The sequence below is a fragment of the Stenella coeruleoalba genome, assembly GCF_951394435.1.
Source record: "Stenella coeruleoalba genome assembly, chromosome: 2".
In the NCBI taxonomy this organism is placed as follows: domain Eukaryota; kingdom Metazoa; phylum Chordata; class Mammalia; order Artiodactyla; family Delphinidae; genus Stenella; species Stenella coeruleoalba.
In genome coordinates, this window is record NC_137147.1 from 124224400 (window position 1) to 124239339 (window position 14940).

Below are 14940 nucleotides of genomic sequence, written 5' to 3' on the forward strand. Positions count from 1 at the left end.
ACAGCCAAACTATAGCTGTTTAGGCTTTGGTATTTGGTAGACATTTTGTTGAAAATGAATAAAGTGCGTTTGTCACCTTAAGGAAAACAACTTACAGTATTTATGGGGAGTCATAAAATTTGAGCTTTCAAGTGAAAGTTAGAATTTTGAAAAGCCTGTATATTTGTATTTGCCACTGGGATATTGCCAGTTTCCCAACATGTAAAGACTTTTTTGAGATTAGTAGAGATAATAGCAAAAGTAATTTTTTGATATCATGTAATAAATTGGGTCAACATTTGGAAGATCTGCATAATAACCCAGGTAACCAGTATTTTCCAAATGACTAATGCATGATGTTACAAAATCATGCATGGGTAAAAGATCCATTCAGAGGGCAAAACAGACCAATGGATTTTAATGTGAAAGAGTATAAAGAAGTTCATTGTTGTGGTTTCAGATTCCATATTGCATCTAACCTTTAAAAAAACAACTCTTGTTGAGTTTTGGTGAAGTATCAAAGAAGATCCATGATTATCTAAAAAGGCCATTAAAATATTACTTCCTTTTCCAACTACCTATGTGAGTCTGGATTTTCTTCATCTGCTTCAATCACGACAGCATATTACAACAGATGGTACGCAGAAGCAGATCTGTAAATCCAACAGTCTTCTCTGAAGCCAGACCTAAGAGATATTTGCAGAGATGTAAAACAGTGCCACTCTTCTCATGAAATCTTTCTTGTTTTGAAAAGCAGCTTTTTCTTCCCATAAAAACTTATTTCAACTGATAATAAATTTATTACTATTATTTTAAGTGAATCAATAAGTATTTTTAAAATTTCTGAAGTTTATTTTCTAGATATGATGAATATAGATGGATATAACACACATAAACAAAAATTCTTTGAGGTCCTATAATTTTAAGAGTGCAAGTCAGTTTAGAAGACTAGTACCCTGGATTCTAGATCCCAGTTTCAGAGATTCACCGTGCACAGCAGCATATCAGAGGTGCCAAGGAGTCCTTGAGTAAGTTAACCACTTAACTGTTCACTAAACACATTTTTTTTTTTTTTTTTTTTTACATAGCATAGCAGTCTCTCGTATAAATTACTCTTAAGGCAGAGAATATGCCAATTGGGTTTGTGTTTAATATCCAGAGGAGTCTAAGGTAATGCACTGATCTGTGTTTCTAGTAGATGCTGTCCAAATACTTGAAGCAGCTGCTCAGTATGCTTCAGTGGTAGGTAAAAGGTAGTGCTGGGTTGTATCAATATTTTGATTTGTATGTTTTAAGGAATTAAAGGAGTTAATAAAAGGAATTAATTATTTAAATTAAATTTTAAATAATTTTAATGTATTTAATAATTTTAAAATATTTTATTTAAATAAAAACTTTTTAAATAAGTAAATTGACCAAAAGGAATTTGAAAAATAAAGGGCTCATACTTCTAAGAGAAAAAGATTAGGTAAATGGGAATGAGTTGGATAAACTGTTTTGCAGAAAATTAATCCATCAAGTACTTAAGATTGTTACTTTCTAGAACATCAGTTACGGGCATTTAAAAATACTATTTTATAAACACTACAGTAACTGAAATCACAGGCATTTAAAAATACTGTTTTATAAACACTATATGTTTTTATTTAAATATGTCTTTAAATTTTAGTCATAGTCAAGTAGTATGTTTTAGCTGCAAAGTTTTAAACTTTAAAAAAAGTAAGAATATAAATCATGACTTTAATTTTAAGAAAGTGAAGTTTAGGCTGTGGCTTTCTCAGCTAAGTCCAGCACAGCAGCAGGTAGGTATGTAAGCAGATGACCCCATACAACCCCTCGGCATCAGGTGACCTTACTCCTGTGTTCCTTTCAAATGCTTCTTTAATCAATTTCTTCGCACTTTTTTTTTTTTTTTTTTTTTTTTAGTATGACTTACCAAAATAGTGTTATCTTAGTATAACTCTTTGGGGAAATAATTTGTGTAACACATTTTAACTAAGGTTATTTTTGATTATTGATTTTTCTTCTCATTGGGGATTTTGCTACACATCTACATTGTAGTCTTATTAGGTTATTTAGTCCCAATGATTAAAATCACTTTTAGAAATAAATAAATAGTACACAGTTTTAAGTCAAATTACACCACATTTTAAGGTTCTTTGATATGGAAAGTATTACCTTATTCTGTACTATTTCTGTCATATTTGTATTACTTTCTATTTTTTATGTAGGTTTCTAGGGATTTCTGTTATTTGTTAGGAAGCAATATATGCTTTTGTTTGGCTTAGTGCAAATGAGAAAAATAGGTCAAAGCTCGTGTGCCTGTGAAGAAAAATGTAACAAATGGACAAATGTCATCAAGGCTGACATTGTGTACTTTTGGATTCTATCTAAGAGTTAAATCAGAGTAGCCTTTTATTTTACAATACCATGATTTTTATTTTGAGGTGAGCTCGCAACTACCTTTGTCCTGTAAAATAAGATTTAACACATTTCATACTAAGTCTTTGTGAAGGGAATTCAGAGGCAAGAGCAAAGGAATAAAACGTGTTTATGGTAGGGTCTTAAAATGGTAAACTGAAATAAAACAAAGAGGTATTGGGAGACCATTCCAGATGTTGACCAAAGATGGAGAGTGCTAAATAAATAAGTTTAGCCTATTATAAATGCAGTGGTGGTCATGTCAAAAGGAGGTGCTTTAGGATATTTAATTTTCAAAATTATGCTGCTGCCCTGGTTTTGTAATTATACTAGACCAGACCCTTCAAAAGCTGATTTCCTATTTTATACCAGCCCAATTATTACTAATGATGGGCTTCTTTACCAAATGGAAAGACTAATAACCCTTTGAAGTATTATGTAATCCCATTGTAGTTCATTAGTATGAATAATAGTTTGTAGTGTTTCTGCATCCCCCATAGTGTTTATAATTCCTTAAATTATACTCTTTTTGTGAGATGTCCCCCAAGGTCTCCCCTGTCATCCCATGGACAAGGCAGTTGCTATTTAAGAGGACAGGAGTAATTTTCTAAGACGCCTGGTAAACAGCATGCACATGTGTTGGTTTTTTGCTTTTGTTCCCTTTATTCTCTTTCTCTGCCTTCTTTTCCTCTGCCACCACCTCCTTCTTTTTCTTGCCCCTTTAATCTCTGGGACAGTGCATTTTTAAGTACATAGTAGGTGCTCAGTAAATACTTTTGAGTGATATATTGACAAGAAAATAAATAAGAGGCACATCTCAGAGATACTGCAGGTTCTGTTCCAGACCACTGCAATAAAGTGACTGTTGCAATAAAGCAAGTCATACAAATTGTTTGGTTTCCCAGTGCATGGAAAAGTTATGTTTAGACTATATTGTAGTATATCAAGTGTGCAATAGCATTATGTCTAAAAAAACAATGTGCGTATCTTAATTTTAAAAATACTTTATTGCTAGAAAATGCTAATCATCATCTGAGCCTTTAGCCTAGTAGTAACTTCAAGAAAAGGATCACTGATCACAGATCACCATAATAATATAATAATGGCAATGTTTGAAATATTGCAAGAACTACCAAAATGTGACACAGAGACATGAAGTGAGCAAATGCTGCTGGAAAAATGGCACTGATAGACTTCCTCAATTCAGGGTTGCCACAGACCTTCAATTTGTAAAAAATGCAGTATCTGCAAAACACAATAAAACGAGGTATGGCTATACTTCTTTTTCAGTCATAATCTTCTATTCCTAAAATGATATTCTTGAAAAAATGGGTCCTTAAATAGTCTTAGAAATAAGTCATTACAATTAGTCTTTATTACTCTTTATTATGTAGCCCGCTTTTCACTCAGTGCTACTACCTGGCAAGGTGAGGGAATATCTGTATATTTGTGGAGCAGTAGTATAACGACACAACCTCACTTCATCACTGCACAGCTTTTTTATACTAAGTTCTCACATCTCTGCCGAATCCAGGTCATGTAGTGATTTCCAGAATATGATTTCCATCAGTTTGCTCAGCACTGTTTCCCAGGACTAGATTACGAGTTGTTCTTTTACTGTTAAGTTGTCAGCTAGTTTTCTTACCGTCTTAACACCAGGAAGCTTCATCTTCCAAAAAGGAGCCCTCTACTTTTCTGAGAAGGGGAAGCAAAACATATCCTTACAAGTATTTAAAATTACTATTTTAACATTTATTTACCAAATACTCTATAGCTCTTACTATATGCCTGGGAACTATTGTAAGCACTTTACCAAAACTAATTCTTTTTGTGCTTGTAAGGCCTATTATGTAGATGGTGTTATCCTTAGTTCATAGATGCAGAAACCAAGGCAGGAGGCTAAGTAGCTCACCCAGGAGCTACTGGGGCCAGCACTTGATGCTGGCTGCAGAGTTGATGCTTTTAACCACTCTGGCCTTTACCGTTCAAGGTCTTTCTGCAGACAGGAATTATACATGGTCAGGAAATCTTCAAAAGATCACATTCTCCCCAAACATTAAAAGACTGCCACAACACACTGCTTAAGAAGATTCGGTAGCAAACTGAGTAAAACTTTCTGATATTTAGGCATAGAAAGTGCATTTTTCCCTGGGAAAGGCTAATGCACCAATAGCTTCTGAGGGTGGTAGTATTTCTGTAGCTGCCTCCCTTGAACTTATTAAACAATTAAAAGTCTCCCCTTTCCTCCAGCTTCTAGTAACATTTTTAAAACTTTCCTTTAAGCCCTGACCAACAGCCTCGTCAAAGCTTTTCCCCCCTGCCTGGTCCCAATGACAAAGCCATCTATTTTAGATTTTTTTTTAATGACAACCCCCTACTTCCACGTCCCAGAATCTCACTTGGTTATCTAATGCTGCAAATTTTAGTGGCTTAAAATAATAATAATTGATTATTTTACTTCTCTACTCCAAGCAGTGTCATCTGGAGCCACTTGACTGGGGCCTCTCCACTGTCAAAAGGGCTCACCCTGATGGCTGGCTAGTTGTGCAGGCACTTGGCTGGGAGCTCAGCCTGGATGTTGGGCAATGACCTCAGTTCCTTTTTGTAGACTGCTGAGACTTCTTCATGGCGTGGTGATAGCTGTGCGCCAAGAGTGAATGTCCCAAGAGCCAAGTGAAAGCTATGATCTGAGTTCCACCATAGTCATGAGCCCACCCAGTTTCAAGGAGAGGGAACCTAGATACTGTCTCTTAATGATGGGGTATCCAGTCACATTGTAAAAAAAAGAGCATGAGGCATAGGAGGTACTGCGGTCGTTTTTGGAGAGTATAATCTGCCACAAAACGAGACCATCAGAAGATCCCCTATTTGGAACCTATTGTCTCCATCTTTTCTATCTTAGCTAAGTAAATTCCAATAATACAGGTTTTCCACATTGTTAGATGATATGTTTTCATTTAAGTACACATGTATATTTATATATGTCAATTCTATGTCATCTGTTTTTTGCCTGAATACATCGTGGTTGTTCTTTTCATTAATATTATACTTGAAAAGAACCTGCCATCTATTAGGAAAATCAAATTCTTTAAAAAAAGAAGATTCAAATCTGATACATATTCTGGTTTACATTTGCAGATCAAATACTATAAGCATTTATTGAAAAATGACAGTGATAATTTATTCTTTTCCTAAAGGTAGCCCATGAATGGTGATGAAAAATAATTCAAAACAGGTTAGAAAATGATTTGCTGTTGACATGGGTGTGTTTTGCAATGAGCTGTTTTATACATTAAGGACAAGCCTATTAAGTGTTCATTTGTTCAACTAGTATTTGTTGAGTATTGTGTTAGGCATTGGACTTTTGCATTGGCAGCCAGAAATCATCTTACCCTCATGGAACATGTGAGGAAGATGGACATTAATGGGTAATCACCAAGTAAATGTAAAATCATAGCCTTGTTAAGTACTGTAGAGAAAAGGAGCTCGGAGAGAATCTGATGGGGAACCTGACCTCATCTCCCTTTCAGCAGTGCCCTTTTAGTAGAGATCTGGACGATGAGGGGGACGTACCTCACCAAGAGACTCATGAGTGAGTGCTACAGCCTCACAGGGATCCTTATGCAGACATCCACGGATACACATGCCCCTAGCTTACAGCCATTTTTAGGAAAGCAGTAGCTTCAGCTGTGATTCTGTTAAGAGACCATGTATTAAGTACCTCTTGGAAAGCACAGGGCTTACAGAGCAGAGGTCTAAGTTTTAAGGACTCTTTTTCGTTTATAAAGAATTACTTAATTTTGAATAATGGTGATCCCTGTAAATGAGTACTATTCAAGTAAGTACTAAGTATAGCAGTAGTACTCCATGTATGGCCTGGGGACCCCTGGAGTTAGCCAGACCCTTTCAGGATATCGAGGTCAAAGCAATTTTCATAATAATACTAAGACATTATTTGTCTTTTCCATATTCCTTCTTTTATGAGAGTAAGTGGACTTCCCCAGAGACTGGATGATGTGGTTTCATCACAACAGATTGGGTGTAGGAGCATATATGAGAGTTCAGCTATCATCTGTTAAGCCAGACCTTTAAAAGGTTTTCAGAAATGTGGAAGAATGCCATTCTTCTCATTTATTTTTGAGAATATTGTTACCTTCATAACAATGGTATTTATGCTAACTAACATATAATGGGTTTATCTTTGTTATTTTTAAATGAATTAAGTATTTCTGAAATTTCTGTTTTAACTTCTAATATGGTGAAGTGTAAAGAGTTTTTTTTTTAAATTATTTATTTATTATTTATTTATGGCTGCGTTGGGTCCTCACTGCTAAGCACGGGCCCCCTCCAGTTGTGGCGAGCGGGGACCACTCTCTGCTGTGGTGCGCGGGCCTCTCATTGCGGTGCCCCCCCTGTTGCGGAGCCTGGCTCCAGGCGCACGGGCCCAGCAGTCGCGGCCCACAGGCTCTAGATCGCAGGCTCAGTAGTTGTGGCTGGTAGCTCTAGAGCGCAGGCTCAGCAGTTGTAGCTCACAGGCTCTAGAGCCCTGGCTCAGCAGCCGTGGTGCACAGACTTAGCCACTCCGCGGCACGTGGGATCCTCCTGGACCAGGGATCGAATCCGTGTCCTTTGCATTGGCAGGCGGATTCCCATCCACTGTGCCACCAAGGAAGTCCCTGTAAAGAGGTTTTGAGGCCAAGAAGTTTGAGAATCGCTGAAGTATAGCATCCTGCTTGACTTTGAGCATGTTACTTAGAGATGCAAGCAGTCTGTAAAATGGGGATGATGATCAAAGTACTTCCCTTGTAAAAGGATTAAACGAGTTAGTATATGTCGGGAGCTTATAAGACTACATGGCACAGAGTACACATTCAACATATGTTAGTTTGTATTATTATTACCATTTAACATGAAAGTAGAATTTATGTGAATCCAAACACTTCTGAGGCTCTGTGGCAAAGAATTTTTGCTTGTGTTTGTGGTCATCTGTATTGATTCGGTAAAACGAAGTATTCAAAAGTGAAAGAAATTGCATTTTGTAATTTTTCTTTTGAGTTGGGTTATAGCAGAGGTTTTTATTGGCAGATGGTCAGGGTGGCATGTCTGAAGAGGTGGGGATTCAGAATAGCTTGGGGTGCTTTTTCCGTGCCCCCCCCCCCCCCGCCCTCCCAGTCCACGCTCTCCCCACAGCCAAGTTCTACTGTGTCCAGAATCATGGTGAACAGCGGGGCAGATGTCATTTGGGAGAGCTCCCCGGGATTGTGTTCTGTGCCCTGGACAGTGAGCTGACAGGAGGAGCCATGTTAGAAAGCATCTCTTTTAGTTCTCTCACTTTTCACATTGAGAAACTGAGGCCCAGAAGAGTGATTTGCCTCACACTGGTTCACCCAGCATATTAGAGGCCTACCTGGGACAAGAACTGACATTTCAGTTTGTACTGGTAGGCATACCAGGCTTAGAGTCAGAAGATATAGTTTTAGCCTCTGTCTAAAAAGCTTTAATTGGTCGTCTGACATTGAGCAATTGACTAAAATCCCTGATCTTTAGTGTCCCTATTTGTAAAATGGAGGTGAAAATATCGACCATCCCAGGGATGTGAAAAGGATCAAATGAGACGCCGTATGAAGGTACCCAGGACATGTCCTCTTAGCTAGAGTCTCTCTGATCCTTTGCATGTAAAGTCCACAGAGAGACACTTCCCGGTGAAATAAACTATTCTTTCCAGAACCTTAAAGCCCGCCTTAAATGTTGTGCTTTTCAGCTTTGTAACATTTTCTTTTTTGTGTCTTTATAGGACAGCCCAGAAACTTGCAGGACCTGTGCCGAATTAAAATTCGACAATGTATAGGCCTTCAAAACCTAAAGCTACTTGATGAACTACCAATTGCCAAGGTCATGAAAGACTACTTAAAACACAAATTTGATGATATCTGATATACACAGAACTGTGAGCAAGATTAGGAGTTATATTCCAGATACTTAAAAGGCTTTTTGCCTTGCACAAAGTATATCCTATGCAATTTCTGATTTGCTGTGAAATCAGAAAGCAGGTATACACTTTTAGGTTTTGTTTGTTTGTTTGTTTGGTTTTCATTGTAGGGGAGGGATGTTTTTATATATATAAACACACACACACACACACACACACACCCCACATGCTTGAAGGTCTTAATTTGGTTTCTTGGTCCAAGTTTACGAGGTTCAAGCTTTCTATACAATATTGCATTTAAAACAATTGTTTTTCCAAAATGACACAAGCAGGTTAGGAGTGGAGAATTTACCCTTTCCAAATTTATGGTTTCGTTGACGTGCACAATATTATAAACCAGCAGAGCACTTGTTACAGTTTGGAGGCACAGTTTTACCCGGGGCATCCTGGGTTCTACTGGAAAATGCTCTAAGAAAATTTTAAAGTAACGCTGTCACCTCAGTCATTTTTAATGAGTACAAATTGGCTGTTTCAAACTGTTCTTTTCCTAATTAATGTAGCTTTGGATGACATAAATCCATTACCTCTGCTTTCCTGTTGGTGTGCTCTTGTTTTAAACTTATTTTTTTAACAACTGTAGTACACTACCCAGAGACATTGCATCTCAACTTCTGTCTCTAGTTGAATTGTGCTTTTAAAAAAACTAATGGGAAAGAAAATAACTTTGTAAAGCCCGTGTATTCTGTTTTTAAAACAGTGCCTCCAGTGCAGTACTCTTTCTGGTGTATTTTATCCATTATTTCACTTGATGTTCCTCATTCCACAGCTGGCTTTGACATGCCTGTGAGAACAGGAACCACCACTAATTTTAATTGCAGAACCATAGTATGTCAGTTGCAATTTCCATTTTAAGCTTTGTCTTTTACTTCACTTTAAGCCGAAAATTTCATGTCCTGGTGGTAGAGTATTCCCTAAAAATAGCCCCAAATATTGTTAAACCATTTGGCTTTAATGGTTAAATAATTTGGGGTGGTTTCATGGTGTTTTTTTCCTCCCAGTTGAAATAAAATTTCTAAAGGGTAAAATTTCTAATGGGTGCACATTTGTAAATCTGGTTAATTCCTAATATGCTAATTAAGCATTTCCTATCTATTTTAAAGTTATGCACAGTGACGCTCTTCAGAACAGTTATTTTCTGGGTTGATTGGCATATGTTTGCAGTGTAAACATAAATATGATAAAGTGTCAATAACAGTGGTTCTAGAGGCATTAGAGATCTATGGTGATGCCCTTGGAAATGAGTTCTGTGCTTGATTTGTCATCATATTAGTTTCAGAAGAAACTTTAAAAATATCCCAGTATTGTTCTTAGTGCTTTAGGAAATTTCAGAATAGTTACATACCAGTAATAAATTCGTTATCAGAAGTTTACAAGATGAAGGGCTTCTCTTGTCTGAATTTCACCTGAAAAGTATAACTAAGCAGAATTAGGAGTCTACTCTGGCTTTACCCTTTTCAGAGCCAGCAGTGTTATTTCCTCAAGCACAGAGTTTATTCTCTTGGATGCAGAGTAGCTGTGGCATCAGATGTCTGATCTGCTGGGCCTAGGCTGGGTACAGGTTTCTGAAGAACGGGCAGCTTCGGGAAGAGGTTGTTGTGGGGGATCACGGATGGGCTACATAGCCTCTTCTACAGGGAGCCACTAAGAGTGTGGCCAGTTTTGTAACCATCCCAAAACTGTAACTGGAACATGATGGATAGAAATGGGTGGTCTGTCTTTTTTTTTTTCGTAAAAATATCTCCAAAAAGTTATCTTCTGAGAGAGAGTCCTTTATGAAGCTAGGAGCTGAGCTGTGTTCTCATTCTGGAAACCAATAGCCAGGTCAGAGCTAGGACACATTTGCGGCATCAGGGACCTGGCATGGCCAGAAATGAATTGTGTTACTTCTCCCTGAAACCCTGGGCCCAGGGAGACGAGGAGATGGGAGGGCTTGTGGGGTCCTGCACTCTGAGCAGTGGTGTTAATGTTACATTTGCACAGGACTTATTTCCTCATGTGTCTATTAATTTATTCAGTTAGTTCAAAATGATTTTCTTTCCCCAGCCAGTCAAAGGTTTCCAAATTAAGTTAGCCACTGAGTTTGAGTCAGGGAATTCCAAGTAAAAAGGTCAGATGAAGGTAAATTCTTTGTTCTGTATTGCTGCTGCGACTTCAGAAAAAAATTATGAATGCTCTTCCTGGAATCAAAATTTCTATTTAATGAAGAAGTGTATAATTCCATTATTTATTGTTTGAGGTTTCATTTTTCTGGAAGTTTAAAAAGAATGTTTTTGTTGTTGTTGTTAATAGAATCCCAATCACATATCATATTTAACAGTAACTAAAATGTCTCCAAGTTGGTAACTGGTGGAATATAGGGATGAACGTGCCGGTCTGCACTTGAATTTGATTGGCAGAGAAGCTTTCTGTAGTAACATAATGAGAACAAATATTTTCAGAAAATCAACTGATTGGTTTTTCCAGAATCTTGACTGAAATGTTCAGAATAGTATCAAATTTGTCACTGATCCTTCTATGTTTCTTTTGAAATTTATTATTTAAGCCTATTACTAAACCTTTATAGACATATATTTGGCAAGTACACCAAAGAAACCAGCTCATAAAAGATTATGATCGTTAATGAACTTCAAACCTCATCTTTTAAAAACAGATTTTTTTGTGTGTAAATATTTGTGTTTATAAATGTACAGCAGAGTAAGTTTTTTAGATTATTTAATTCCCATATTTCTAAACTATTTACCACAGAATAATCCATGCTTGTTAGTTTGGAGGACTTGACTATTTTGTTTTTTTAATTCATTATCAGTCATGCTTGGAACAGCATTTCCGCTAGAGAATTCAGTGTTCTGGCAGTAGCAAGAGTACACATCTGGAGCGTGAGGGAGTCTAGCTTGATTTGTCAGATACACACCCTATGAGACGAAAATGTGTAGTTTAATTACCAGAGTGGACCATACAAAAACTGAGATTCTAACTTTCTTGCAGAATTGCTCATCAGCCCAGAATGTGATTGGGATGAGGCCCTTTGCCCACAAATTTAGCTTTCATGTAACTCCTAGTGTGTTATATCATAATGTATTTTGTTCTTCCTTTGTAATGTAAGTTTTGCTTTGGGTCAATTTGAATTAAAAAAAAAAACTTAAATCTGGTTTAAAACATATTGGAATTGTGTTTTATTTCTAGTCTGCCTTAACTTTTTAATACTTCCAGCTATTTGGTCAAAAGAAACAGAACGCTGTCTTTCATTCCTCAGCATTTTAGATAATTGGGAATTGTGTAAGAATGTGATACAGAAAACAGCACCATTTTGGATCAGATAAGGAAGCCCCCCTCCCTTTTTTAAAGTATTCTGCAAATACCTACCAACAAAAGACTATCTATCCCATTCTTGAGTGTGTTGATCCAGCACTGAGCCTTTTGGGGCCGTATTCACCTCTGCCTCACCTTGACTGAGGACAGAGTTTGGACCACAGCATCTCTAAGCACAGAACAGTATATTCAGTTAAACAATGAATTTGAGGTAGTTTATTAGCTTACAAGAGATAGAAGGAAGATAACTTTGCTTTCATATTTCCTCTGTATATAAGCACAGCTTGATTTAGGAGAGACCTCAGACTAATGTGAATGATGCTGTGCTAAGAAGAAGGGAGGACAGACGACTTAGCACCCCGTGCAGAAACACAGTGTTTTGCTACCATAACCTTGTTACAGACTTGTCCAGGGTTTGGCACAAATGAAAGCCAAGAATGGGACATCTGAAACTGTTCCTAATGATCAGCAGGGGAGTTCAGATGTGAAAAAGAGCTGTGTTGCTTGGAAATCTTGAGGTCATTCCTTTTCCAATATGATGTAAGTAGTGTATTGTTTTTTCAGCTGAAAGACAACTTAACAAAAATGGCTTTCTAGCTATTGATAAAACAGATTATCTACTTGATAAAAAAATATTTCCACATCCCATGTAGTTGGGTTTCAAAGGTAAAAGAAAGTGGATTTTTGTATCATCTTTGTATTTATGTAACAATGTAGCTTTGTGTTCTCTTAACACGTCTGACAAACTTTGATGTTAGCATTTATATTAGCTTAAATACCAGTAAAGATTTTAAATATCCACTGCCAGATACTGTTATTTAGGTTGATGTAGACTCCTAAGATACCAAGGCAAATTTGTCTTTATTTTATCATTGGTTACTCGGTCATTACCTATAAGGTCTCTTAAGTCTTAGATGAAAAGCAAAGGGTCAGCCAGCATATGGCTCTACTGGAGCCCATGACTCTTCTCGTATGCTGCTGATAAATAGTGTTCAAAATCTTGTACTATATTTCTCTAAGATCATTGTACATTTTATAGATACTTCTTTATCTTCCAGAAAAACTCTTGATTCCTGAGTGACAGTTAACATGCTCAATCCCATATGAAAAAAGACTGAGATGCTTTGCACAAGGTCCTATGAGAGATCATCATTGTGTGAATAAAACCTGGTAATAGCTCTGTTGCTGCAGAGCGTGGTCTCTTGTCCTGCAGGGGGGGAGTGTCTTCCACCAAGTGTTGCTCTTTCCATTTCTCACTCACCTGTGCCCAGAGTGCCTTGTGCTGGGTTTCAGTTGTGCTAAAATGCTTTATCAATTCTGAAGACCCATAAACCATTAGAAGTAAAGGATCAGATTAAAGCAAAATATTTCTCTTCTGTTGCAGATATGACCTTTAAGAAAAAATCATGTAATTGTTTGTAGTTATTATATATTTTAAATTAAATCTTGGTTTGTTCCGGCATCTTAAAAATCACACTCAGAACCTTTTTTTTATGTTTTCTTGTAATTAGGAAATTGTTTTAAATGAATGCAAATGTAATTTATGTTACATTAGGTAGTAACTAAGTGACTCACTTTTCTGTGAAATAGTATTTTATGAATCAGAAATGAGATGGCTTAATTTGGATGAGGGGATTCAGTTGAAGCTGAGAAACTTGGTTATGTGCTGAGTAGACTGACCCTTTGTGACTGACACAGAGGTAATCCAGCTGCAGATATTTCCTATTTTATCTGGCAAACAGAGTCTTATTTTTCTTGCTGCTCAGTCTTGAGCTGATGTTGCTTTTCTTCCTCTGATAGTTTTGGGTCAGGTCACTGCTCAGTTTTCTTTTTCTTTACTGAAAAAGAAGAACACTTGTAGGGGTAGACTTACTGTACATGACCATTTTATATTTCTCTAGAGGTTTTCTAGATTTTCCCTCTCTTACTTCTGTCCACTTAACCCTTTTGTGAAGTACCCACACATGCACAAATCATGGCCTCGCCAAGTTGCTTTTTTGACTTGAGTTCCCTGATTGCTTTCTTTCTCTGCCTTACCTGGATGGAAATACAGCTTAATATCATTAGGAAATATAGCATAATATCATTTAAGAAGCCTAATAAGTCTGGGCTACATCCATTTCCCATCTTGGGTAGCACCAGAGAGGAACAAATTGCATTTCTTCCTGGTTTATTATGTGTTCTTAAGAAATCATTTTCTGTGAGTCCATTGCCCAGTGGGCTTCTTGAGGATGGACCCTGGGTCTTATTTGCCTGAATCTCAAACAGTATTTGCTGAAAGAATCAGTTTTCCAGAGCCATAGGTACATGTGGCAGTTGGTCCTCAGCCAGTAACTTTATTCCTTCAAGCTTCCAAGGAACCCAGGGCCATGTGGATGACAGCATCAGCATTTCCCAGCTCCAAATCTCAGGTAAGTATTGTCCTCCTAATTCCTGCCAGTGTTGTCTTTTGCTGTTCCTTCCTCCCTTCTGCCCCCACCTCTCTGCCCTCCCCTCCATCATGGTCACTGAGCAGTGGACCCATATGATCAATGGTGTGTGGACACTGGGATGGCAGACTTCCAAAGAGATGCCACAGGGCTCTGGTCATGGGGAATTCTGCCTACTTGGAGTCTCCCTCCCTGCGCTCCCACAGTGTGTTGAGCCTCTGAAGGATCACACTTCTCCTGAGGACCCTCCATGCGTGTCTAGCTCAGAGCTTCCCAGCAGTGACCCCAGCTCACTGATGTGTCTCTATGGGTTACGCTGTGCTCTCCTCACATCTCAGGGCAGCTAGGTGGGGACTGAAGTAGAGCCCCTGGTTCATCACCCCCGGCTGTGCTCTTCCCCACTTTCCCACGGGCAGCACGAACGATGTCACTGTTTACGTAGCAGGGGAGCACTGCATAGCTGGCTCCTGCGTCTAACTGTTGCTCCTCTCCATGGTGCCTGCCACACAGTGCCTTTCACATAGTGGGTGCTCAGTTGTTATTCTTCAAATGAATTAATCTAGTCCAAGCCCTTTCTTTTACAGGCAGGGAAGCCCTTTTTTATGGGTCGAGAATTGAGGTGACTCAGTAACTGTGGCCCTGCCTGTAGTGGCTGGCAGTGAAGGGCACAGCAGCCAGCACTCCTCAACCTCTGGTTCTTCAGCGATCCCAGCTTTGGGTGGCTTGGCCCTCACTTGCATCCGGTGTTTTCTGTGGAACAGAAACTGACCCCTTGTTAACAGAGCAATGATGGAATGAGTTACATTTTGGCAA

General features: G+C 38.1%; 1 protein-coding gene across 1 annotated transcript in view; it reads left to right on the forward strand.

Moving 5' to 3' along the window:
* ASB7 (ankyrin repeat and SOCS box containing 7) overlaps positions 1-11602 on the forward strand; it is a 49119-nt gene extending 37517 nt beyond the window's left edge. The window contains exon 6 of the mRNA XM_079914099.1: positions 8195-11602. Coding sequence (XP_079770225.1) covers positions 8195-8334 — 140 coding nt within the window. The 3' untranslated portion in view covers positions 8335-11602. The remainder of the gene's footprint in view (positions 1-8194) is intronic.
* Positions 11603-14940: the final 3338 nt, after the last annotated feature.